We start from the raw sequence: 27,981 nt of genomic DNA on the forward strand, positions 1-27,981 counted from the left end.
CTATTTTGACGGACGGCGTTCGCGGCTCGCCGGCGGCCAATAGGCACGCGCTCCTTGTTTCCTCCGCCCCCTCGGATCCCGGAGCCCCGCCCCTCTGACTGCCCACGTGGTCCGGGCCTGCGCCGCTCGCCTGCTCGTCCGGTGTAGTACCCTGGGCGGCTTCCTCTGCAATTGCGGGTCCCAGCCCTGTCTCTGAGCCCCTGGTCGCTCGCTGTCGCCAGCGCCCCGGTTGTTGCTGAGCCCTCGGGAGCTCAAAACGCGCAGGCGGTGCTGCCCTCCTTAACCAGCAAGGCCGAGCCCGTGGTAGCATCCGGCAGGGAAATGGTCGTGGTTTCCGTGCCCGCCGAAGTCACCGTAATCCTGTTAGATATCGAAGGTACCACAACCCCGATTGCTTTCGTGAAGGTGAGGGGCGGAAGGGAGCGGGGAAGTTACTTGTGCCTAAAAGCATCTGAAAGAGACTGGGAGGCTCAGGAGAGGCGGTGTGGCTTTCCCTCTCTGGAATGGGGAAGAGAGGCTGCGGCGGTTTGCGGGGGTGCTTTTCCTCGCGCCACCATCTTCTCCCCTGTCCTTGCTTTCGGTTAGGTGGAGAAGGATAGGAAGAAGTGGAGGTGGTCTCAGCAACGGCTTGGGGAGGGGCAGGTCAGCTGGGAGGAGTTGGGGTGACTGGAGCGCCCACGGCCTGGCAGGTAGGTGTGTCGCCCAGTGGATGAGCGTCCACCATGTGCTGAAGGTTGCGGCCCGCAGGGGTGGTGGTGGCCTTGACTTAGTGGTTCTTGAGGTTTAGGCCTTCCAATGCAAGGACTAAAGTGAAAGGATTTCTAGTGGCTCTGGTATCTTGGGCAATAGCAATTGATTTTCGCACCATCTCACTTGCGCTGGTTTTGAGACTATAAGAACACACCTAAATTCCATTCATTTTTCTTAGAAAGCCATGATATCTTGAAGCGTTTGAATATCTGTCCGGTTAACACGGTTTCACAGGCTTAGGACTTTCTTCCATGTAGTCAATTTATGCACCCATATAACTACTGATATTTATGATAGAATAGTTGAGGGTAGTATGGGGGGGGGGAGTTGGAAAACCCATCGTCCAGTAAACTGCAGCCTGCTTTAAGGTCTATTTTGATTGTTTACTTGTCACAATTGCCTGATTTTTCTAGATGTAGGTCATAATGTTTGTACACAACTTTAGGTCTCCAAATATAACAGCTATTTTATTTAAGACAGGGTCTTAAATAACCTCTCGAACTCCCATGTGCCACAAATCCGGCAAATCTATCTATTTTTCTTCCTTCCTTCCTTCCTTTCTTTCTAAATAAGAATTATGGTGTTTTAGATACATAGCAGAGGTTCTGGAAAAGTCTAGTTGGCCATTTTGCCAAGATTTTAATTACAGTAGAGACCAGTGGAAAAATTCAAGACTGTCTAAATGCTGATAATTGTGTCCACTTTGTTGTTCTTGTTACATAATTAACTGCTTTGTGTGTGGTGATGGGGGAGGTGATTGTAGGTCACCAGCTCTATTCTCTGTCTGCTGTCCGTGGGGCACGGGGACTAAATGACAGCCGCGGTCAGGATGTGGCCTTAAATATGTACCATTTTTGGAAAGTTGATTTGTTAAATAAGATAAGCTCATATAAGTCAGCATGGAAACTGTAATGCCTCTTCCCGTTTTTTTCCTCCTGTCTTCCCTCAGATGCCTGTGAGCCACTTCTTTTATTTGTTTTGTTTTGTTTTTCCGAGACAGGGTTTCTCTGTGTAGCCTGGGCTGTCCTGGAACTCACTCTGTAGACCAGGCTGGCCTCGAACTCAGAAATCCGCCTGCTTCTGCCTCCTGAGTGCTGGGATTAAAGGCGTAGCTACCACGCCCGGTTTGTGAGCCACTTCTTAATCCTTGGGTAGTCTCACGCTGAAACCTTGTAATAAAAATGCTCTAGTGACCTAGAAACAGATTGATACCAGATTATATACACATTTCAAGGCTAGCTACAAAATAATGATTTGGGAATCTCCCTTAAAGGATAGCTTTTAGCAGTCAAGCATGGTGCTGCCCAGGAAGCTGGGGCAGGAGGATTGAAGTCAGCTAGGGCAACACAGTATGACCTTATCTCAACAGTAAATAAATACAGGACCTGGAGGTGTGGCTCAGCAGTTACTAGCACTGGGCGCTTTTCCAGAGTACCAGGTTCAATTCCCAGCACCCACATGGTGGCTCACAACAGTCTGTAACTGAAGTTCCAGGGGATCAGATGCAGTGTTTTGGTTTCCATAGGCATCAGGCACGCAAGTAGTATATAGACATAGATGTGCAGACAAAGTATGTTTAAAGTAAAAATTAAAAAATCTTGGTAAAAAGTTAAGGACTGAGCATGGTGACTAGAAGGCAGGAGCAGGTGGAGCTCTGTGAAGTTGAGGCCAGCCTGGTTTACATAGTGAGTTCCAGGACATCTGGGGCTACAGAGATGCTGTCTCAAAAACCACAGAACAAAGCCGGGCATGGTGGCGCACGCCTTTAATCCCAGCACTCGGGAGGCAGAGGCAGGTGGATTTCTGAGTTCGAGGCCAGCCTGGTCTACAGAGTGAGTTCCAGGACAGCCAGGGCTATACAGAGAAACCCTGTCTCGAAAAACCAAAAAAAAAGAAAAAACCACAGAACATAAAGTTGAAAAGTAAGAACATATAAATAAGTTTCTCGGTCCTGTCTTAGAATGTTTGTTTTTATTTTGCTGTTACACATGAATTTGTCAAAATAAAAGTATGTTCAGAAGAATGAGTCCCATTCAGAAGAATTTGAGTTCTGTGGGTGTTTATGGTAATTGAACAGAGAAATTCCATGAGACATACTTGGGAGCTGCTGTCTGAACAAGTTTAGCTTTCCAGCGCGACTTCTCAAGGCCGCTGCAGGCCTGGGAACATGGACTTTGTGAGTCCTCAGGAAGGTGGTGCTTTCACGGCTATGAAGAATGTCTGAAGGCTCCTTGATCTCTTTGAGGAGAATGACAGAGACCCGCCCTTCTCCAGCTTTCAGCACGGAGCTGAGAGTAACACTGAGAGCATTATTATCAGTCAAGTAGGTGTGCGAACTTGTAGATGATCTTATTTCCCAGGAATGACAGACAGAAGCATTGGGTGCTGATTACATGTGAGGTGTTGAGCCTGTCTTCAAAACCTGTGACGATGTATGCACTATGGATTTAAAGTTGTGTGAAATGCCTGAGATTGAGCCTAATTTGTCATCAAAACCCCTTACTCTTGACCAGGGATGTGGCTTTCCTAGCATACCTGAGGTTCCAGGTTCCATCTCCAGCAAATGCCAAGTGTTTTGTCGAAGGTCATCACGGTCATCATTGGCTACAGAGCAAATTTGAGGCTGGCCTGGGCTACATAAGGTCCTCTCTTAAAACACACACACACACACAAACAAAACAATCTCTTATTATTTCTGCTATTGAACTTAACATTTGTAAAAGTATTTTATCAGGGCTGGAGAGGTGGCTCAGAGGTTAAGAGTGCTGACTAGCTGTTCTTCCAGAGGTCCTGGGTTCAATTCCCAGCAACCACATGGTGGCTCACAGCCATCTGTAATGAGATCTGGTGCCATCTTCTGGCCTGCAGGCATTTGTTCAGGCAGAACACTGTATACATAATAAATACATCTTAAAAGGATATTTTATTCCATCTCTAAACAATTTTTAATAGAATGCATTTATTTCTGTGTATTGAGTATGTGCACACATAGGCATGCAGTGCTTATGGATGCCAGAAGAGGGCGCCATGTATGGAACTGCTAGGCCCACTGCCAGAGCAGCAAGTGCTCTTGACCTTTATCCAGTCTGTTCTGCTTGCTCACTGTATGTGCTGACTGAGAACGGTTGCTATGGGAATACTTTTAATCACTATGAAATACCATAAAAGTATATGGTAAAAAACCCCACTTTGTATTGATGTTTGATGACGTGTACCCTTGGACCAGAGTGAATAGTCAAATGAGAGAATTTTCCCCAAGCTCAGAGGTGACAGTCAGTTTCCCATGTAAGATGACCACAGGGACTGCCAGCTGCTGCATATTGTTTCTGTGGTTAGCGTGGACTGAGAAAGCGAAGCATTGTCAAAATTGCCCTTGAAAGGGCCTTTTGATTTGTCAGTAATCTTTGTAAAGACTCATTTTCCTTTCCTTTTACTTATTTATTTTTTATTTTTTCTTTGTTTTGAGACAGGGTCTCTGTGTGGTCCTGGCTCTCCTTGAGCTCTGTATGTAGACCAGGCTGGCCTCAGACTCAAAAGAGATTGGGCCTGCCTCAGTCTCTCTAGTGCTGGGATAAAGGCATGAGCCACCACACCCAGCCTCATTTTCCATTTCTTAAGTAGTCAAATGCAGCCAATTTTTTAGGGTTGAGACACCCCTCTGCTTTCCTCCTTGAGAGTCAGACAGAGAAGCTGTGTGGAGACTTGGGTGGTGCCCTGCAATTTAGGCCTCCCGCTGAGCCACTTACCCTGTAAGAGACACTGATTGGGGAACCGAACCTCTGCACTGGCAGACAGTTGGCTTGTGCTGTTGCTTTTCTTTTTCTTGTTTATAGTACTTAGATGTATTTATATGTTTACCCAATGTCAACAGTCCTGGGTGTGTGATTCCGCAAACCCGGTTTGGGCAGTGGTAATTTCTCTTGCTGTATCTCTATTGCTTCTCTGGGATTACAGGCAACACCCTAAAGTGGTTTTTACTTACCAGCTCTTTTGTCTTGTTTTCGGAGTTAGAAATAGTCCTGGAGCAGGATAGGTTCCTGGCCAGACCGTTTTAATATCTCAGCAGCCTAGTAATTCCTAGGACACAGAGAGGATCCGCACAGCTGGCTGGGCATTCAGCAGCTGTAGATCCTAGTTTCAATCCGCTGTTCCCACTGCTGCTCCGTCGTCCTGAATGCCACCAGGTCTGCCCCTCCGTGCCTCTGGATGTTATTGTTTGCAGCTACTGGACTGGTCTTTTGCTTTGTGATCTCTCAGTGTTTGGTCAGGTTGGTCAGGTACACCAGCAGAATTGCAGCAGGCATTGCCAGTACAAAGTCTATTTGCATATTTCTGTACTACGAAGTTTTAAAAGTCACTTAATGTAATGGAGTCAACCGTTTTTTGGCATGGTTTGTGACGGTTGGGGCATACACATACTTTGGAACAAGCACTTGCTCTTTTTTTCTGTGGTTATGGAATGAGCCTTCTCTTGGGCATTGTGTCTTAGCCTGGAAACACAGGCAGCAGCTGGCAGTCCCTGTGGTCATCTTACGTGGGAAACTGACTGTCACTTCTGAGCTTGGGGAAAATTCTTTCATTTGATAAAGTGTCATTCATGTTTTTCTTTTGTTGAGTGTAAGAGCAGTTGTGATGGTTTCCTTCGGTATGGTGCTATGAGCAGCGTCAGTGAGTGCTGGATCGTCAGTGAGTGCTGGATCGATCCCCTAGAGGAAGACCCCTTCTCCCCCCCCCCCCCCCCCAGGTTCAGTCCCTCAAGCCCTGGTCCTAAACTTGTTCTCTGTGTTTCTGTTTTCCATATTTAACGTATATATTAATGTACTGTGCTATTCACTAATACTGCAGTGCAGAGCCATTCACATCTTCTCCACACAGTACACCATAGCTGCCTTGAACTCAGGAAGCACCACACAACACTTTAGCCCTGTGGCAGGGCCACCAACAAAAATGATGAAAGGCTAATTGTTGATTGTGTGGGAGCTCAAATAGGCATCCTCTGTTTGTTCATCCTCAACAGGGTTGTGGGCATCTTATCCTTGGAAAGCTTTAAATGGGTTGTTTGGTTTTTTTGCTAGACATGGCGACAAGCCTGTGATGTCCAAACAGCGGAGAGACTGAGGCCGGGTGATTGTGAGTTCTAGGCCAGCCTAGGCTACACAGAGACTCTCTCCAAAGAGAAGAATTAAGTATCTGTGTAATGTCATAATTTAAAGAACGGGCTTGGGGACCATGTGGTTCAAGATTACAGCATAGTTCTTGGCCAGGCTACTCTTGGACTGTGGTGGTTCAAATGATCTATTATAATATCATCGAATGGATCTATAATCCTTTTAAAAGACTTGACACTTTTTTTTTGGGTACGTTTATTTATTTTGTGTGAGTGCATGGGTATGTGTGTGGCATGGTGCATGCCTGACATCTTGCAGGAGTAGGTTCTCTTTCCACCACGGGTGGGCAACCAGGCTTGGAGGCAAGCATCTTTACCTGCTGAGCCATCTTGCTGGCCCAGGTCTTGCTTTTTGGAAGGATTGTGTGATGTGGGGTCATTAAAGAGATAGTGCTTAGGGCTGGAAATTTAACTTTGGGGATTAGATACTTGTTGGTTTTGAACAGAGGAGGGAAAATGCTGCTACTCCTGAGGGGAAATTACTATTAATATAGTTACGGTGACAACTGCCAAATTAGCCAAAAATCCCTCTGGGTTTTGGTTCGGAATCTCTCATAGCTTTAGAGCTGGCTTAGTCAGCAAAGTAAAGTTCATGACTTGAGCACAAGGACCTGAGTTCTGAACGCTAGAACACATGTAAAAATAAAAACAAAACAATAACAACAGAACAGACCCGGAGCTTCCCTGTAATCCCAGCACTGGGGCTGCAGAGACCAGTGGGCCTCGGATTTGCTGGCCCAGATGGCTCCTCCATATTTAGCAGCAGATGCTGTCTTTATGGTGGTGGATAAATGGCTGGCATTGGCTCCTTGTCTCCAGGTGTATCTGCATCCCCCTCTCCCAAGTCTCTGGAAGGATGCATAGCTCTGTTGTTAGTTTTCAAATGGCATGTGATATCAGAATCCAGAGAGTTGGTGCTGGTGAGCTGGGCCCCCTGAGGACACCCTGCCCTGAGGCTTGGATAGCCTCCCTTGGCGTTGGCCTTTGAGAACCTTGTAGTTGAGTTCTGATTGTACATGGGCCAACTATAAAGCATCTTGGAACCTCAGCCTCTTCATCTACTATGTTGAGTTTGTTTCCTTGTAATAAGCATGAATCCTTTCCCGACTAGGATCCTGGCCTGACTCCGTGAGGATCTTCTGAATTTCCTTTAAAACCTTATCCCACCCACACCCAGGCCAGTTGTAACGATAGCCCTCCCTTGTTCATCGTCATCCATCGCACTTAGGTAGGTTAGAATTTATCTTTCCCTAGTTACAGTTAACCTCTCTAACAGGATTTACAAGATGAGCGCATTTCTTGATTTACTTGGAGTGCAGAAAACAGTTTTCAAAAGGGACCCTATTGTTTGGGTTCTGTCTCCAGGGAGAAAGGGGCATCGAGGAGCAGTCTGAGAACCCTTCCCGCCCCAGAGCACAGAAGCGCTTGTCAGTTTCTGATCTGTCCTAGGGAAAGAGGTTTAGCTTTCAGCACTGTAGCCATGGAAAGGTCCTGGCAGATGGAACACACCGTGCTGTGAACTGACTCCCATCCTTAGAAGTGGCCAGACAAAGCCAGGCAGAGCTATTTGAGCCTGGTATGGTGGCACATTCCTGTCACCCTGGAGGCTGAGACGGACAATCATGAGTTTGAGGACAGTGTAAACTACACATTAGTCCCTGCCTTTAAAAACTCCAATAATAAAGATGAAGATCACATGTAAAGTAGAACTCCTTTGCCGTGAGTCACGCTGCGTTGGGCCAAGGGAAGTGGCCTTAGAATAGGTGAGGGGGTGCCTCGCTTCACCGATTGGAGCAGGCCTGGATTACTTTCACAGACTTGGTTTTTCAGTGGCGCATGTCCATATTGCAGACAGGGTCAGGTGACAAGGAGGTGCATCTCAGGAGCCAGAGGACACAGAGATGTAAATTGTCTGATGTGAACCTTCCAGCCACTCGGGTCACATTAAGAAAGAATGAACAGGATCAGAGGCCTGGGTTGGATTCAGTCTCTCCCCTCGCCCCACCTGCTGGGGATGAAGCTGTGGGCCTGAGAAACAAACACATTCCACCTAACTCTGAGCGGTGCCCTCAGCCCACAGCACTATTCCTGAAGGGAGAAGAAGGCAATGTTATATATAGTCTACATATCTGGAACAGCTAGGTTGCTTTGGCAGGGTGGGTATCTTTTTCTAAAGTCACAGGAATTGAAACTTCACTGTGTGAACACCCCTGCCATGCTGGTTACGGGCAGTCTCCCTCAGAAGCTTGTCTTTATGCCACTGTGCAGCGAGCGCTGTCTATCTTAAGAGCGCTTTCCTTGCTTTGAGCTAAGTGAATGTTTTTTTCTAAAACTTTACTAGGAAACTTTAATCAAGAAGGGTTAACCTCAGCCGGGCGTGGTGGCGCACGCCTTTAATCCCAGCACTCGGGAGGCAGAGGCAGGTGGATTTCTGAGTTCGAGGCCAGCCTGGTCTACAAAGTGAGTGCCAGGACAGCCAGGGCTATACAGAGAAACCCTGTCTCAAAAAAAAAAAAAAAAAAAAAAAAAAAAAAAGAAGGGTTAACCTCACTGTTGAGACAGGGTTATGTAAAGGCCAAGGCTTGTCACCTCTTTCATCTCCTTTGCCTTCTGCTGACTAGCAGGGAGATGGGATGGATTACATGAACTGATTCCAAAGAAGAAAGGCAGCATTCCCTCCTGCCTGGAAAGCCGCTGTCCTCAGCAAACAGTTCCCTGGTAGGAGAGGCTCCTCCCTCCATAGGTGATGTCACCCAGTTGGCAGTACGTCTGCCCTCTTGTCCTAGGGAAACAAGTCTGGTCGAGAGCCAGGACTTCAGGAAACAAAAGATTGGAAATGGCTCCTGAAATTCATTTTATCATTATGCAATTCCTGAAACCTAATCTGGAACTTTAAAACAGGCATCTGACACTGCCGCACTGCCAGGGTGTTGCTTGTGAAGGCTCACCTCTGTGTTACCCACAGGAGGTGCTAGCTACCGGGCCCAGCACAGATGTGGTCCCCAGATTTACGCTTGCCCACCGGCTCACTGCCTGGCTTGATTTGGCTTTGCTCTCTTGAGGCTACAGTGTGACTGTTTTGATTGAATTTGGATTTTACTGGACTCTTTAGCCACAGTTACATCTGACTAGCTGCTGGGGTCCATTGCATTTGTTTTCTCCTAATTTCACTCAGGATCAATGGCTTAGAGTGGGCGAGTACCTTATTTAAAATATTCCAACAACCGGTGTGGTAGCATGAGCCTATAATGTCAGCACTCAGGTTTCAGGCCAACTTGGGCTATGTAGCAAGAGTCCATCATACCTGACCAAAAAATACTTGTGAAATCTGTTTTTGAGGTTGACACAGGTTCTCACATATATCTCAGGCTGGCCTCACGTTTCCCACGTAGCCAGGAATGACCTTAAACTCCAGATTCGTTTGCCTTCACCCAGGTGCTGCTGGGATTATAGGTGTGTTGCTGTTATACCCGAATTTTTTTTTTTTAACTAAACCTAAATTTTATCAATTTTGTGCTCTTTTCTTAGATGTTTTTGGGCTGGTGAGATCGCCCCCTGGGTGAAGGCACTTGTTGCTAAGCCTCGTGACCTTCACATTCATGCTGTGCGGCCCCCCCCCCCCCCCTTTACACACGGCATGCATGCTTTAAGAAGATTACAAATTTTCATGGCAGAACGTAGCGTGTGGTGTGGTGGCTCGGCTTGTACTGCTAGCACTAGAGACCAAACAGAAGAGGGCTGGTCCTGCTGGTCCTGCTGGTCCTGGAGGCAGTGTGAGCGCATGCCAGCCTGAGCTGACCGGATAGGCAGAAGGTTCTGTCTCCCCAGCACCCACGAGCTGCGTTTAGAGCCCATGAAAGCTGGAAGGAGAAATATCTTCTGCTCCCAGTGTGGAGCCCAGGGAGGCTCTTAACAGAGCTGCGCTCTCCATTTCCTTCTGTGTCTCATATCGCCCACAACAGAGTTTTACGCTGTGAACTATTTACTATCGAGTTTTACTTCTGGCTTAGAAAGTTGATTTAGTTTTAAGAATCACATTAAGCCATTTCCTTTCCCATGTCCTTTGAGGTTAGTAACATAGTGGCCTCTCTGTGTTGTCTTCTTCTCTGGGTCAACCGTCTTTTAAGGTTTCAGCCTCTATCATTTGTACTCTGGGGCTCCCCTGGAAGACTTTTAAGTTCCTTAGCTGAGCTCTGTTCCTAGGAAGGATCTTTCATCCCCTATTTTCTTCAAGGGAACTTAGGTAAATACTGCAGCCACTTATTTTGATTTTTAGTGGTTCTGTGACTTTCTCATCAAAACAGCCACAGCCATAAACAGCACGTCCATATTTTGTCTTCTAAATGTTTACAAGGCAGCCTCTACAGCTCCATTGTCGGAAACACCGCAATAATGGCGTTCACTCCCTGAGCTGTTGTTGAGCTACATGGAAAGAAGCTGCTGCTGGCCCGGCATCCCCATCAGCACTTAGTGGGTGTAATTACAGTTCCCTAGGAAGCAAACACTCTCATTTAGTGTTGTAGCCTTCCCCACCCTAGAGCTTAACCCTGGGCCCTGGCACACACTAGGCAAGCACTCTGCCACACTGCCACTGCCCTGTATATAACCTTTGTTCTATGCTCTGCTAGATGTAAACCCCTCAGATGTCTGGTGCACTAAAAACATCCATGGGTTTATTTGTAGATGCTAGGGTTAACAGCAGCATGGTTTTTATACTAGAATGTTGTAAAATTATCAGGATTTAATTAACATTAAAAGTTAGGATCATTTCTGGAATTTTTTTAAGAAGGACTTTATTTTACGTATGTGAGTATACTGTCACCATCTTCAGACACACCAGAAGAGGGCATCGGATCCCATTACAGATGATTGTGAGCCACCTTGTGGTTGCTGGGAATTGCACTCAGGACCTCTGGAAGAGCAGTTAGTGCTCTTAACCACCGAGCCATCTCTCCAGCCCTGGAATTTCACTGGATTGTACTTTGAGCACTAACTAGCCTTTTCATTTTCTTTTGAGATAAGTTCTGTCTCTTTATGTAGGCCATGCTGGCTGTCAACTCATAGATGTCTGGAGAGCCACCCCACCCTTTTTATTTCCTGCATATACTTGTATGAGCACACACATGGATGTATGTGTTAGAGCATAACTTGTGGAGTCAGCTCCCTCCTTCCACCATGTGGGTCTCAGGGTATTGGACTTGGTGGCAAGTGTCACCCAATGAAGTTGTCCAACCAGTTCCTCCCTTCCCCCTGCTCCTTCTCTCTCTTTTTAATGTATTTTTAATGGTGTGCATGTGAGAGAGGGTGTGAGTGCACACATGCCTGTCAAGTCCAGAGGACTCAGATCTTTGGAGCTGTAGTTATAGGTGGCTCAGTAGCCAGACATGGGTTCTGGGAATTGAACTCAGGTCCTCTGGAAAGAACCATGTGCACTGTTAACTACTGGGCCCTTTTTCTAGCCCTGTACACACAGCACATACACATTGGAGCTGAGCGTGGAGCTCTGGACCTTTTATACTCCAACACTGTGTGTTCCCACTCCCACTGCTGGCTTTAAACAGTATGTTCTAGAGCACTTGCATGTGTGTTACGGTGTATGCCAGGCTATGATATAATCATTGGCCGTTTTTTAAAGTAACTTGAAGGCACTTTGTGTCACATAGAAACTGAGTATGTGCTTAAAGAATGGATACAGTCTTGAGAATTATTGAATTACATCTTCTCACCCAAGTAGGCCAGCTAGCGAACACACTGTCACCAGAGGATGTAAACCTCTAGGTGTTTTGCTCTGACACTGCATTCTGGCTTAGTGGGTTTCCGGTGTGTGGTGGGGGCGGGGCTTTATAGGTGAGGCAGGGATCTGGTGGATGACAAGCAGTTTTAAATAGGCTCCAGTTTTCAAACTTTTCATTTCTGGGAGTTCTGAGATGAGAACTGCAGCCGACAACTCCAGTCACTCCATTATTGGCTTTCAGTCAGTGATCACGGATGAGGCTGTTACTGTTTGGTTCAGCGGTTCCTCACAAGCTCATGTGTGAAAGGCTTGGTCCCCAGCTAGTGTCTTAGTCACTCTTCGTTTGCTGTGAAGAGACACCATGGCCGAGGCAGTCATAGAAGACAACGTTTATTTAATTGAGAGCTTGCTTATATAATAGGAGTCCATGGCCATCACAGCAGGAAGCGTGGAAGCAAGACAGACCGGCAGAGCACTGGAGCGGTAACTAAGAGCTTACATCCTTTGGGGCTGGTGCGATGGATCTAGGTTAAGAACCCTGTCTGCCCTTCCAGAGGGCTTAGGACTGATTCCCAGCACCTACATGATGGCTCACAGCTGACTATAACTCCAGTTCCAAGGGGTCTGGTACCCTCACTGGCCTCTAAGAACATGTGTACACAGACATACATGCAGGTAAAACACCTGTAACATTTTTCTTTTTAAAGCTTACATCCTGATGATAAGTCTTTTGAAGCCTCTGAGTTCACCCCAGTATGCACCTCCCTCCCCACCACGGCCACGCCTCCCTGAACCATACACGCCAGTTTGCTTTAGATCTTAGTTTAAGGAAATACCACACATTTAGCTGAACCCCTAAGACTATCCTGTCTTGCATTTGTGCTGATGAAGGTGACTTTATCACACTGACTTGTATGCCGTGCAGTGTTTCCTGCTTGTGTTTTGATTTTGATTCAGGGTCGGTGTGTAGCTGCCGATGGTCCTCCTCTCTCCAGCTCCTGAGTGTTAGAGTTACAGCACCCGCCACCCTCATAGTTGCTGATGCTGCTGAAGGTCTCAACTCCCCCAGGCCCTCTGCTGTATTACCAGTGCTGCAATAAACATTGCTTTAGCTTTTTAGGTCCATTGCTAGTAGAGGAGTGGCTATATGTGGCACCTTGTCAGGCAGTGTTGTCAGGAGAACCAGTTTGCTTATGCTGGGGTGAGGGGTGTAGTGAGGCGGTGAGGAGAAGGAGGAGTGTAAGGGAGCCTGGACTACCCAGTAGGAAGAGTGTCAGTATAAAAGGAGCTCGCAGGGAGAGTCTGGTGCTCGGCTCTTTCTGGTGCTCCGTCAGGGCATCTCTGCCACGTGTGCTGGATGGAGGATGCGCCCATTGGGCTGTTTGTGTGCTTCTGCTCTCACTGGCACGCCTGGTGAGACCGTCCAAGCGATTGGTCAGCTTCTTTGTCATTGTTGAACAGGTGACGTGTGGACAAGGGTTTTGAGGATGTAAACAGATGTTAGAAGACCTTGGTGATTTTCATTTTCCAGTTGTACTTAGATTTTGGTTTTAGATACATTTTAAAATTTCTCAGACGTGGGCATTCTCTCTAGTGGGGCGTTTTCTTAGTATGTAGAAGGCCCTGGTTCACGCCTCAGCACACAAGTGTACACCCACCTGAGTTTCTAATTATGTACCCAAACCGCTGAGATGACATTTGTTCATATTGGTCTATTAACTATTAGATATCCTAACTTTATTTCATGGCTGTTACTAATGACAGATTCCCCCTGCTCCAGCCCTACAACCTTCCTGCTGTGCGTATTTGTGTGTGTCTGACTGTATGTCTGTCTGTACAGTGGTTCAGGAGCTTTGGAGGAGGCTAAGTGAGGAGAGCCCACAGGGCCGAATGACTTGGAGTAATTATTCTAATTACATAACTCATAGTGAGCCGGCTTTGCCAGGAGTAGGATTGTGTATTTTCAGGGCCTTCTGACCACTGTGGTGTAGTATGGAAGCACTGTAATTTCTACACTCAGTAAAATTATACCTGGTCTCAGGTGACCCTGCTGGAGAGCCTTTCTAATCTGTGTGTGTGTGGAAGCCGCTCTGTGACTTGTTTACCTCTAGTCCTCGATGCATTTGCGGTATTGGGAATCAGACTGAGCAGTCGAGAGCATTTCATCCTGCCACAAGGTTCTCACGGTGTAGCTCCGGCTGCCCTAGAACTCAGAGAGGTCCGTGCTCCACCGCATGTGCGCAAGGACTTCCCATTCTCAGTAGGAGCAGTAAGCCCTAGTGCTTTGTAAATGTGAATATCAGCATGAAAAATGTGTGTTTGGAGTGCATCTTTAAACAGTAGTTTATCTGTTACTATACATATACAATCTTAGTCATGTCCACCCTAACCTGAACCAGCAGGTCATTTCTTGGTGACTAGGTCCTGACAGGTGCTGGGGATGAGAAAGATAGAAGCTGGGTCTGGAGGGCTTGCACAGCGTTGTCTCAGGCCAAGCAAGTTTATTAAGCAGTCCAGCACCATATATATACTGTTTGCAAGGGAAAATGGCCAAGGTCAACAGCCAGATTAGACAGTGCTGGCAAAGACTGCATAGGATGTCTCAGGCCCAGCTACCTTGGGGCTGCTAATCACAGCCAGGGGGAAGATTGGGGCCAGCCTTACGTCCCCTGAGGCACTGGCTCCAGCCCTAGATAGACCTGACTTGCCAAGTCCACACCTGGACAAGGACACAGAACTAAAGGTCCCTTTGTCCTTTCACCAGGACCTCTGAAAAGGTCTTGGGGTTGGTCTGGCTCCCCACTCCCCCGAACCCTATTCCCCTAACACTTGACCTTCCCAACTTTATCCTCTCCTTCTCTTTTAAAAATAACATCCCATTGGGTGTTCTTAATGCTGCCCAGGTGTGCAGGTAAGTGAGGGGGTGGGGCCGGCCCACCACTGCTTGTCCTAAATAATGCTGTCAGCTGGCTGTAGCCAAGAGTCAAAGCCTAGAGGAAAGCCTTGGTTAGCTGCTCAGAGCAGATTGGCCTACGGGTGTACCTGAGGGGACTTATCTTGATGAAGAATTGACGCGAGGAGCCTGTATTGCCCTCCCCCCAGCCCCCCATCCTGGACTGTATAAGAAAGCTAGCATGCTGTGTGTGAGCCCAAGCTAGCCAGCAAGCAGCCATGAAGTGTTTGCTACTTGAGTCCCTGCTCGTAAGAAACACCATGGCCTCAAGCAGGGCAGGAAGCGCAGGCGGGAGCTGATGCATGGAGTGCCACTGCTTATGGCTTGCTCAGCCTGCCTTTTTATAGAACAAGACCACCAGCCCAGGGATGGCACCACCCATAGTGAGCTGGGCCCTATCTTATGGAGACATTTTTTCAATGTTGGTTCCCTCTTTGATGACTCCAGCCTGTGTCAAGTTGATATAAACTAACTAGTAGACTGGGAGCATAAGCCAAAGAAATCCTCTCCTTCCTTAAGGTGGTTTTGTCAGAATGTTTTATCACACCAACAGAGATTTTTACAACTGCCAATGGCCATATTCCCAAGGTAAATGACCTTGACCCCTCCCTGAAGCCAGCAGCCGCCAGTAGGTTCTTTGTTAGGTGTGGATTCTGGCCTACCCTTCTTCCACCCATACTGATGATGATGATGATGGCTTGATCTTGCACAGCTAACTGCTGCGGTGAGCACAGATAAATCTTTTCCTCCCTTACGTTGGTTTTGGTCAGAATGTTTTATCACACTAACAGAGATTAGTACAACGGGCAGCCTGCCAATGGCCATATCCCCAAGGTAAATGACCCCCGGAGTTTCCCTGGTAAGTGCCCAGTGGCGTTCAGAACAGGGCATTATATCTCTGGAGGTAGAGATGGTTGGGAACCACCATGAATGGAACCCGGGTCCCCTCCAAGAGCAGCCAGTGCTCTCAGCTTCCCCAGTCTGATGTCGGATTCTTATGTCTGCATTTGGTCTTTGTGTTTGCATGGCCTGTGGAAAACCCCATTGCATACTCCCACTGAAAAAGAAGGAAGAAAGGAAGGAAGGGTGTGGGGAAAGAGTCAGTAACATCTTAACATTTATTAGAAACCATTGATACTTGTTTGAAGGTGACTGGCAGCAATTGCTAAGTTAGTCACTCTGCTGACTTACCTGTAAAGATGTCTTTATCATCATGGACGACATCAGCAGCGGAGTGTACTCTGGGAGTAATTTGGCTTTGCTGGTTCCCTAGAAGGTCCCAGAACCTTTAGGGGCTGTGATGCAGTCTTAGGACCTTTGATTGGTTCTGTTATCATTTCTCTGAGCTTCCCTTCAGCTCTTTGGATGTGTTAGCTTATGCCTATAGTACTGTTACTTGGGAAGGTGAGGCAGGGGGATGGGAGTTTGAGGCTAGCCTGGACTATGACAAAAAAGAAAAAAATCTTACACATTTCTGATTTTTGTAGCATTTATTAAAGTCTCGTTTAGCCAGGCATGGTAGCATATACGGATACTCTGGCAGGCTGAGGGTGTGGTGGCATATACGGATACTCTGGCAGGCTGAGGATGTGGTGGCATATACGGATACTCTGGCAGGCTGAGGGTGTGGTGGCATATACGGATACTCTGGCAGGCTGAGGGTGTGGTGGCATATACGGATACTCTGGTAGGCTGAGGGTGTGGTAGCATATACGGATACTCTGGCAGGCTGAGGTGTAAGGAGGTTGCAAGTGTTGGACTAATCTATGCCAAGTATAGAGCCCATCTCAAGGTGGAGGCAGTTAGTGGATTTTTCAATAAATAAATAAATAAATAAATAAATAGAGTGAGTGAGTGATTTTAAGTAGGTTTGAATTTCATTCATTATGCTTTAACTTAAAATATAAGACCTCCGCAGTGTATGCATGGGTTCTATACTCAAGCACAAACCTGTTCTCAAGTGTTTAGATGTATCTCTAAGACTGGCTAGCCCACCACATCCTGAGCCTGCACAGCCCCCTGCACTTGGCTTGCTCCTGAACTGTTCTGCAGTGACGCGTGTTTCCCACCCCAGCCCATGGAGTCGGTCGGTAGCAGTGACGGGCACTTCTCCAGTCACCTCTCCACTCCTTACTCCCAGCTTCCATGTCTCCATACACAGTAGACATTTAAAAGAAATGGTTGTATGTACCATACTATAATTTGAGGAGATGTATGTACATTTAGACATTTTAACTAAAGAAGGTGCCATGAGTTTAAGTGTATCAGTAAGGCATTTCCTTAGAAGGTGGGGGCCAGGCTGGAGGGGTGGCTCAGTGGTTAGGAGCACATTCTGAGGACCTGAGTTCTGTTCCCAGCACCCACCCCCAGCGGCTTACAACTGGCTGTGACCCGGCTCCAGAGGAGTCTGACACCCTAGCCTCTGTGGGCACTGCACCTGTGGTGGACGTGCCCTCCTTATATACAATTAACATAAGGAAAACAAGTCTTAAAGAAAGCAGAAGGCAGACGGCCCTGGCTGGGTTCCGGCCTTGGCACCAGACAATACTCTAAAACAAATTATTTGTGTGTCTGTGCACCACGTGCTTATACCCAAGGCGGACAGAAGGGGTGTGGCTGGCGTCCCTTGGAGCCAGAGGTTGTGAGCAGCCCGGTGAGTACTGGGAATCAACTCTGGATCCTCTGTAAGAGCCGCCAGCTCTCCTAACTGTGGAGCCAGCTCTCTAGCCCCGCCCCCCTCAACGAGAGCGTATAATTTCAGCTGATGAGTTATTTATTAGTGAATTGCTTTGCATATAAATTTGCATATCTTTTCCTTTTTTTCCTTGAGATGGGGTCTCCCTTTGTAGCTGGGACTCACTATATAATGTAGGTTTAGTCAATCTTGAGTCATTCCTCCTGTGTGTAAGGCACACAACTAGCTGCATAGCCTATTGAGGATGCTCTGGAGAAAGTCTGACCAAGTATGTTGTTGAACTGTCCCTTTAATGTTGCCATCTGGATACGTTCCAGCTGACATCGTGCCCTCGGGATGGAGAGGTGTGGTAGTTGAAACCACTTGCTCTCACGTTCAGTTCCCAGCACCCAAGCATCTACACGGTGCCTTACAACTGTCTTAATGCCAGGTCTGAGGCAGGCATACAAAGGTAAACACTCAGATACATAAAATAAAGACAGATAATCCAAAAAATAAAGCAAGCAAACAATGGTCTGAGAGTTAGCAGATTTGTAGACATGGCTGGGGAACATGTTTTAGGCTTTGTGGGCTAAATGGTCTTAACTCGACCACTGTGGCCCCAAATAGCCAGAAACCGTGTAACTAAATGATCGTGACTGCACTCCAAAAAAGCGTCATTATTACAGGCAGGACCAGCTCGCCGGTTCCTGGCCCCTTGGTTTCTTAGTTTCCCTTTGTGTCCCATTGGGAACAGGCCCACGGCGGCAGTTTCACTGGGACTTCCTTTGTGCGGTTTGTTAGTTAAGGTGAGATTATAAAAGACTCAGATCGTGTGATGCAGTTCAGAAAAATAACCAGCCCTTGTTTTTTAATTCTTGTTTTACTCTTTTTCTTTCCAGGATGTTTTATTTCCGTACATCAAAGAAAATGTCAAGGAGTACCTGCAGACCCACTGGGAGGAGGAGGAGTGTCAGCAGGACGTCAGCCTGCTGAGGAAACAGGTTAGGACTTCCCTCAGCCTCTGAGAACGGGCGATGCCTGGGGACTTAGCGGGCCCTGAGCATGTTTTAAATCATGCCCTGCTTCCAGGTAGAAGCTGCAGTGGCTTGCCTGCCTAGGAATTCATAGCGTGTAATAAGACAAGCAAGTCAGAGCAACCTGTGTCAGCAGAATTGCTTCTTTCAGCGACTGTTTCAGTTGCATAGAAGCCTTGTGTATTTGTGAAATGAAGCCTTTCTTGGTGGAAGACAGAAGGCTTTGTGCAGTATCAGCCCATGTCATTAATGTCACCAAGTGTCAGCAGCTTGTCAGTTTCTACTCTCCTACCTCACGGTGGGAGACTTCCCCAGGACAGTGTCCCTCACAGGCAGGCACCTTCCAGTTACCGTTGGCCCTGGCTTCAGCCTGCTCTCTGCTGCTCCCTGGTCAGCCTGCATTCTCTTCCTCAGGGCAGAGACCTTCCATGCTGTGCAGCCCTCACCAGCAGCCTTCCCACTCGGGATGTGTAGAAGGCTGTTCATGGTCTTCTCTTTATTGTGCAAGGTTAGGATTAAAAGTAACTGGAACATCCTTTGAGTCATGCAGTATTTTCCTATGTATCCTGAGGGTATCTTTTATTGTCTCAACAAGTGTTCTATAGATAACGCGTTGCATTGTTGTAAAATCCTTGTAAACGAATTGTGTGTGTCTGTCTGTCTGTCTGTGTGTGTGCCTACAGAAGCCAGAGGAGGGCACCAGATAACACTGGAGCTGTCTGTCTGTCTGTCTGTCTGTGCCTACAGAAGCCAGAGGAGGGCACCAGATAACCCTGGAGCTGTCTGTCTGTCTGTCTGTGCCTACAGAAGCCAGAGGAGGGCACCAGATAACCCTGGAGCTGGATTCACAGGCATTTGTCAGCCATCTGACATGGAGTCTACTGGGACTGAACTTGGGTCTTTTTTTTTTTTTTTTTAAATAATTCAATATAGTATTTATCTGTGAAGCCCTGGCTGTCCTGGAGCTTGTTCTGTAAACCAGGCTAGTCTTAAACTCAGAGATTGGCTGCCTCTGCTTTCCAAGTGCTGGGACTAAAGGTGTACACCGGTATGCCTGGCTTCCGCTTGGGTCTTCTACAATGGCTCCTACAATGGCTCCTGATGGTCCTCTACCCAGTGCAGCATGTGCTCTAACCACCAAGCATCTCTAGCACTGTGACCAAGAGAGGCGGAAGTGAGCCAGTGCTGTCACTTTCTGGGTTTCTCTCTGTTGGCCATAAACTAAGTAATGATACTTGTTCCCTCTCCAGTTAAAGCACTGAGAACATGATCAGTGTTAATCAGTTCGGCTTGTGTATGCTATCAACTGACTCAGCACACCAGACTTACAATCATCGTTGGCCTTTTCTTCTCACACAGCATGCCTTTGGCTTAGCAAGAAAGGCAACACAAACTAGTATTCTAGGATGACATATATATTTTTTAAATGTTTTGAGAGGAAGAGAGAGAGAGAAAGAGAGAATATGAATATGAATGTGCCATGGAGTGCTTGTGAAGGTTAGAGCACAGTTTGAGAGCCATTTCTTTCCTTTTGATCACATAGGTCTCAGAGATTGAACTCAGGTCATCAGGCTTGGTGGCAAGCGCTTTTTTATCTAATGATCTATTTTGCCCAGTCGTTCCTTTAAGATTAATTTTTAGCAGTTCTCAGGATAACTGATTGCTGGAAGAAAATTGTCCTGCCTGGTTTCTGCTGTATCTTTTTTAAAAAACCACACATGTGTGCATGGTGCATGTGTGTGTGAAAGTGTATGCATAGAGTGCTTTTAAACGTGCACATGAATAAACTTAGTTTGTCTCTGATTTGAAGGCCGAGGAAGATGCACATCTGGATGGGGCTGTTCCGATACCCGTGGCATCTGGCAGTGATCTGCAGCAGATGATCCAGGCCGTGGTGGACAACGTGTACTGGCAGATGTCCCATGACCGCAAGACCACAGCGCTCAAACAGCTGCAAGGCCACATGTGGAAGGCGGCTTTCATGGCTGGCCGCATGAAGGCAGAGTATGTGCGCTCATGATAAGGCAGTTCAAAGCCCAGTGTAACCTCGCATTCCTCTCTCCCCTCTGTTAGGTGCAGTCAGTGAAAGGTGATAAAGTTGCCAGGCACCGTAGCCTGCACATTGAATCCGCACATTTGAAAGGCAGAGGCAGGCAGATCTCTGAGTTCCAGGCAAGGGAAGGTTACATGAGAGACCCTGTCTAAGGAGAGGGGGAGTCAGATCAGTATTGCCTTTTTGTAGCAAGTGAGCTGTTTTGTTTTCTTGTTTTCAGAAGTATTTCATTCAGCATAGTACCTCTGCATGTGGGGCTTTGGGGGCAGGGGGAAGATATTTAGTTCTATTTTAAAACAGCTTCCTAAAAAGAGGCAACTTGAGCCTGGTGTGGTGGTGTACATCTGTGCTGTTGGGAGGTGGGCTTCCCTGAGCCTTACATGGCACGCCAGTGACCCTGGGTCCCAGTGACAGCACTGTTGCCCTGCCTCTCACAACTATCGTGCCTTTTGCAGACAGGAAAAGTGAGAGGGCTGGAGAGATGGCCCAGCAGTTATATACACCACATACATGCTGGTACCCATGGAGGTCCGAAGAAGGCATTGGATTTCTTAGAACTAGAGTTATAGGCAGTTGTGAGGTGCTGTGTGGGTGCTGGGAGCAGATCCAGGCCCTCTGCAAGAACATGCAAGTGCTCTTAACTCTGGTCCATCTCTCCATCCACCGCTCACTTCCTTAGATCATTCCTTCGTACTTTTTTATTGTTAAATGCGCTTCCATCTGCCAAACTTGTTGGTTTTAATCTGTGATCCTGGAAGTCCAATGACCTGTTGATTAGAACCACGAGAATACCTGTCTCATGGAGTTGCCTCTCAGGCTAGCATTGGAGCCAAGGCAGAGGAGGGTGTGGCATCTGCACTGTCTGATTGCCACCTGGCTGGACGGGGTACCTTTGCCGTGTAACTTGCCGGGCTCTCTCCAGGTTCTTTGCAGATGTGGTTCCTGCAGTCAGAAGGTGGAGAGAGGCTGGGATGAAGGTATACATCTATTCTTCAGGGAGCGTGGAGGCACAGAAGCTGCTCTTCGGCCATTCCACAGAGGGAGACATTCTTGAGGTAGGTTATTTGGTGTCCGACCTTGTTGGCTAAGGCTGTGGTAAGAACTCCGCCAGCAGCAGCTTGGTGGGGATTTGCTTGGCTTACACTGCCCCATCAAGTCATTTGGGAAAGTTAGGGAGGAACTCAAGCAGGAACCTGGATGCAGGAACTGATGCAGAGAGCGCAAACCAGGGCTGCTTTACTGCCCCCACTCTGTGTGGCTCACTCAGCTGCCTTTTTCCTGCAACCCAGGGTGGATGCGCTCTCTCTCTCTCTCTCTCTCTCTCTCTCTCTCTCTCTCTCTCTCTCTCATATACAAAGTGTAGGTTCCAAGCTATGGGTGCCGGAGCGTCTGTTATACCAGCACTCGGGGGTTAAGGTAATAGTGTCACACTGTCCAGGCTAGCCTGCCTGCACAGTGGGTCTGAGGCCCACAAGGAGGCCTCACTATTTCAAACATCAATGAAAAGCAGTGTTTTGTTTGCTAGGAAATTTGCGTTGTCAGTGGAGGTGTAGAATACATTTAAATACCCACTCTTAAGTAATTCTGGTAAGGCTACTACTAAAACCATATTTTATTTTATTTATATATTTTTTATATATACATATATACACACACAAGCATATATACACATATATTGTATACATTATAAATAATATGTATGTATTATATTTAATGTATATGTTTTACTCTATGTATAAAATGATACAAGTGTATATGAACATGCTGACACATTAGAAAGTAGACGTACTATTTTTCTCATACAAACCATCAGCAACTCAAAACTCCTCCCCTTCTCAGAAGGGCTGACCAAACAGAATTAGTTTGGCTGTTACTTTCTTGAGGGGAGTTAGAGCCCATGGCTTCCTGCAGTACTCAGAAAGTGCTATGTCACCTAGCTGTGCCTCCATCTCTGAATTCGTATTTTCTGTACCCATGTTGGATATTCAGGAACATTTTGGTTTTGGATGGTGCCATATTCTATATAGTTTTATATATAAAAGAATATATATATTCTTTTGTCTTCTATAGCAGATATTAAACCAGTAGTGGAAACTTGAATAGATGACGGTCATTTTGCAGATACAGATGGACACTGTGTCCAGTGAGATCAGCAGTGAGTGAGGTCTGTACACAGAGCCGAGTAAGTGCATGGGGCATGGTAACACCTACCTCCTGGTTTCAGTAGTAAAAGTCTCCTTCGGTTGCCAAGTGAGTCAGAGAACAGAGGTGTGCAACATCAGCTTTTTAATAGTTACAAACATCCAGAGCAAAACCCAGTCCGAGAAGTAATTGGAGTGTAGCAGTGTGTGCAGACTGGAGTGGAGGGCATAGCGCAGTGCTGATGAGAACCAAATGGAACGTTTTTATTACCGTAAAACTCTTGGTTTTTGTAGTTTCTGTAAAGCAGTCCGTTAGATATCTTTTCAGTAAATATTTGTGAGATGCAGTGACTGTGATCGGCATGCGTTTCAGAGGAAGGCCTGCAGGGTGAAGAAAGCGGTCCATTGCAAGTAGATGTGTACTGACCAGTCCTTTCCATTCCCCTGGTTCAGCTCATCGATGGTCACTTTGACACCAAGATTGGACACAAAGTGGAGAGTGAGAGTTACCGGAAGATTGCAGATAGCATCGGTTGTTCAACCAACAACATCCTGTTTCTCACGGATGTCACTGTAGGTGGGTAGCTGCTCTGGCCTGGTGTTATAGCCGTTGTGATGCAGCGCCTGAGTGCTTGAAGGGGGGAGAGGTGTGGGCCCTGGAGCGGCTTGCCCTCTGCCATAGCCACTGCTCAGGAAGCAGGTCTGGGTTAGAGCCCTCTGTTGGCCTGCACCTGCTAGGGAGGCCCTTTCCCAAAGGTCCCCAACCTCCCCAGCGCCTGGCGGAGACCTGAGCCTGCTGAGGGTGCAGTTCACAATCCACCGTGGCCACTCGCTTATGTGTGGTGTCCTAATGTGGCAGAAGTGGATGTCTGGGTCACATTCCAAGGGAACATCATAGAAGGGTTCAGGGCTAGGGAGGTACGGTAGCTCAGTAGGTAAGAGTGCTTGCTCTGCAACCATGAGCACCTGAATTCAAATCTCCAGCGCCCACATAGCATCGTGTTCCAGGAGCTTGCTAGTCAGCCAGCCTAACTCAGGTGAGAAGTTCTAGTTCAGTGAGAGACTCTCTTTCAAGAAAGTGAGGCCAAGATAATAAGATTGTCCGCACACATGAGCCTGTCACAGTGGCACCTGCTACTAAAGAGAAAGGCATGTTTGCAGTCCTTGGTAGCTTGGTGGGAATCTGTAATCTGGCAGATCGCAGCATTCACAGTGGCTTGTTACCCTGAGGTTCGGAACAGCAGACTTAGGGCCAGGCTCTCTCTGTGTGTCTGGCTGGGCTGGAATTCTGTAAACTGCTTATGTTCTTCCACATCCTGGAATCTTTTCTTTTTTTTAAAACTTTTTTTTTTAAAGATTTATTTATTTATTTATTTTATGCCTATGCATACACTGTAGCTGTCTTCAGACACACCAGAAGAGGGCATCAGATCCCATTACAGATGGGTGTGAGACACCATATGGTTGCTGGAAATTGCACTCAGGACCTCTGGAAGAGCAGTCAGTGCTGAGCCATCTCTCCAACCCCTGAAGTTTTTCTTTTACACACCTGATTGCAGTGGAGGAGAAGCAGATACACAAAGCAAGCCAAGGCTTATTTATTCTTTAAGGATGTACTTATTTTTATTTTATATTCATGGATGATTTGGCACACCCGTATGTGTCTATGGAAGCGGGGTGAGCTTATTGGGTCCCCTGGACCTGGAGTTTCAGATGGTTGTGAATCAACATGTGGGTGCTGGGAATTGAACCCAGCTCCTCTGGAAAAGCAACCAGGCTCTTAACAAGGGAGCCATTCCTCCAGCCCGAGGCTTACTTTATATCACGGAGCCAGACTGCAGGAAATCAGACACTCTGCACTGAAACGTTCGCTGGTTGCACTTCTCTGTGGACTTGCTTCCTGAGTTGAAGCTGTACTCTGCTGTTGTGGGACTTGGGGAGCAGTACATGGAGACTCCCTTCCCATCACCGTAAGCTCAGGGTGTGTGCAATGTTTTTGTGAAGAATGATAATTTGCCAACCTTTTCCTGTGTTGTCCTGGTAAGTTTAGCTGGTTTAGCTTGAATTTGCTTTGGTTACTTCTAATTCCAGTAGCACTTTCCATGGTTGGTTACCCCATAGACAGAATTAAAGGTCTGCTCTGTGGCTGTACCCCAGGCAGCCGTCTCGAAGCTGAGTTAATCTTGTGATCCCAGACCCTTCTGTCTTTCTCTGACTTAGGTTCTATTCATGATTGTAACTCCCAGGGCTGTGAAGGCAGCTCAGTCCAAAATGCTTGTTCCCCAGCACCTTTGTAAAGTGGCCGGTGTGCGTAACCACAGTGCTCAGGAGGAGGAGGCGGACAGATCCCCGGGCCTTCCAGACCAGTGACAGACCCGTGTCAGAAGGAAAAGGTCATTGGTGTCTGAGGACTGACACTTGGTTGTCCTCTCTCTCCATGGGTATACATGCACAGCACATGCATCCACACACGCGCGTACACACACTAATTCTAACTCTTGTTCATTTGTACATTGAGCTGCTTGTCCACAGAGAATAGAAGACGGTGTGTGTGTGTGTGAGGTGGGGAAGGTTGTCCGTTTGTCCATGTGAGTTTGGGTAATGGAGCTCTTGCTGTCAGCGCTGGTGGCAAGTGCCCTTTCCATCTGAGCTGTCTCCTGCCCACAACTCCTCAGGACTGCTTAGGCCTTCATTATGGTTTTGTGTTTAGGTACTTTTAATCTGCGTACACCCGCAGTTCCAAGTCTTTCTTGTTTCATTTAAGCGATTCTCTAGGGCTGAAGTTCTACAGATTAATTTCTAACTTGAGTAAAAGCAGATGTGTGCAGTGAAGGAAACAGATATTCCCAGCTCTGTCTGGTTTTGTTTGTTTGTTGTTGTTTTGAGACAGGGTTTCTCCATGTGGTCCTGACCATTCTGGCATTTGCTTCTGCTTCTTGGATGCTGGGATTAAAGGCATGGGCTATAAACCATGCCTGCCTATAGTCCCAATGTTAAAGAATAGGATTAGTTAGCCTTAAATGAAATCAGCCGCATTTAGATGTCCACTAAGGATAGCTCGTGGGCGGGCAGGCGCGCAGGCGCGCACACAGTCAGGAGGGCCAGAACATGGATGATCTTAGCTGGAATGGGAAGGTAGAGGCTGCTTGCTTTACTCTTCCGTTGTCTCTGGTCCTGTGAGGTTTTCTGTATCACATACCCATCCCTTCTCTACCAAGACAGGGCATAAAACCAAGCTGATATTCCAAATGATGCTAAAGTATGGAAGAGGAAAATGAAAGCCTTCTTGGAATTGTAGCTTGTAGTGTTGCAGAGCACACTTGAAGTATTTAGTGCCTAGGTCAAGAGTTAGCGAGCCTTTTCTCTAAGATCGGATAGTAAATATGCACCTTTCAGTTCCCAGAGTCTCTGTCAGCTCCTCGGCCCTGTCTTCATAGTGCAGGAACGGTCACGAACTGTATGCAAATGAACAGGTGTAGCAGTGTGCCAGTACAACTTCACAGAAATGGCTCGCTGTGATTTGCCAGCCTTTGTTTTAGAGCACTGGGCATTGTGTCAGGCTGGCAATTGGAAGTTTGAGACCTGCTGCTGGCTCAGTTCAGTGTCTAGAGACAGGGGCAGGGTAAGGAGGAAGCTCCTTTGAGCTAGCTGTGCAAGAGAATGGGGTAGGCATGAAGGTGGGGGGCTACTTTGTCCTCAAGTTTGTCAAGGGTGGTTCCTAGCATGTAGTAGATGCATTTAAAGGTGATGCTAGCTATGGTTTTCACATAAAAGTCAAATGGCGAGAGGACTGTAATCTAGGGTACATTAGAAAGGCCTCCTGTAGCACCCGGCTTGCCTAATCTCATCTCACTGCTCTTGTCTTTACTCTTCACCCAGCACCAGCTCAGTTGCTGATCATAAGTCCCACAGCCTAGGGAGGGGAAGAACAGTCATAAAGCCCTTGTTAGGGCAGCTAAGTACGGGCTGTAAGGAGCACACAGGCTCTGTAATGCAGGGTGGGGCTGCAGGTTTTGAGTGGAATCTTGAAGAGTAGGAAATTGTGGAGTCTAGGCAGGGGCATGGCATGTTGGGGCCTGAGATGGTGAGAGCATATACTTTACCTGCATTAGATTATAGGACTCCTTCGCCCTGATCTACTTAATAATTGGTGTTCGACCCCACAGCCTGCCCTTTGAGAAACAGCTCAGCTCTTTGGGGTGACTTGGAAGAATGGACAAAGGGCGTGGGCCAGAGCAGCCTGTGTGGCATTCATCAGGGGTTCTAATTAAAGCGCAGAATAGGACAGGCTGTTTCTGTCACATACAATTAGGTGTTCCTTAGCATAGAATTTATATATGTAAAGACTTAGACTTCTTCCTCACTGTGCTGCCTTTTAGCTACAACAAAATCCGCCTGGCTCACACCCAGTTCTCTCTCCCTGGTGACTTGCTCTCGCCTTAGGCTGTCACCTTGGGCGTCGGGCCCTGGTGTCTGACCTGTGCTCTGATTCCGCAGAGGCCAGTGCTGCTGAGGAGGCGGACGTGCACGTGGCTGTGGTGGTGCGACCTGGCAATGCGGGGCTCACTGACGACGAGAAGACATACTACAACCTCATCACGTCCTTCAGCGAGCTCTACCTGCCGTCCACCTAGAGCCAGGTTTGAGGAAGAGCTGCCGTCCCCTAGTGTCTAGCTTTGTTCTAACTGTAAAAGTAACGTACTTACGTGTGCACACAGACATGTGCAAGGGTATATACATGGACGTGTGCTCAGATTAGTTTCCATGGGCACATAATGTGAGAAAAGTTGTTGGTTCCATGAAAACCAAATTCATGTAAAGACACTTTATGTGTAGACCGTAAATCTAAGTCTTACCAAGCCCGGGATGTATTTGAAACTGAAAAAATACTAATCAAATTTGTGATGTTTATCAAATTGTTTACCAAGTGGAAAGCTAGTTCTGAGAAATTATTACCCAGAGCCTGTGTTATTTTAAAGACTGGATTTGCTTCAAAGGCACCCATACGAGGAGCCCACCTTCCCTGTCCCGAGAGGGCACGTCCCACCGCTGCACTAAGGACTCACGGCCCAGCGTCCACAAGACTGAGGCCCTGACCCTGCTCAGAGAACAAATCCGGAGCAGGGGTCTGGTCAGTCAGGATGGAACAGTGCTACAAGCACCAGCCTGCCTCTGAGCAGTGCTCGGAACAGCTGAGGCCGTGGCGGGCTCCACTAACCCCCAGTGTTAGCGTGTTTTATAGCTGCCTTTCTGTGTCTTACACAGTTTGAGAGTATATGTTAATGACTATTTTTTTTAAAAAAATGTTTTATTGAAACCAGTGTAACAGCACAAAGAGCTCTAATGTGTAACACTTCCTCTGAAATGGATCTAAAGATGTAAATTTTATATCAGCACTGTTTATCCTGATGCATTCTGACAGGTCAGTGTCATGTCATTAATTAATAAAGGCATTTTCTTCTCTCAGTTTCA

General features: G+C 47.2%; 1 protein-coding gene across 1 annotated transcript; it reads left to right on the top strand.

The window, feature by feature from the left end:
* Positions 1–94: 94 nt before the first annotated feature.
* Positions 95–27,981, top strand: Enoph1 (enolase-phosphatase 1). The gene is made up of 6 exons (XM_021161974.2): positions 95–405; positions 18,181–18,282; positions 20,126–20,319; positions 21,291–21,423; positions 22,963–23,086; positions 27,007–27,981. The coding sequence occupies exons 1-6, from the start codon at positions 322–324 to the stop codon at positions 27,141–27,143; spliced, it is 774 nt and encodes a 257-aa protein (XP_021017633.1). The 5' UTR covers positions 95–321; the 3' UTR covers positions 27,144–27,981.

The sequence above is a fragment of the Mus caroli genome, unplaced genomic scaffold (genome assembly GCF_978045245.1).
Source record: "Mus caroli unplaced genomic scaffold, Mus_caroli_1 scaffold_4, whole genome shotgun sequence".
Classification (NCBI taxonomy): domain Eukaryota; kingdom Metazoa; phylum Chordata; class Mammalia; order Rodentia; family Muridae; genus Mus; species Mus caroli.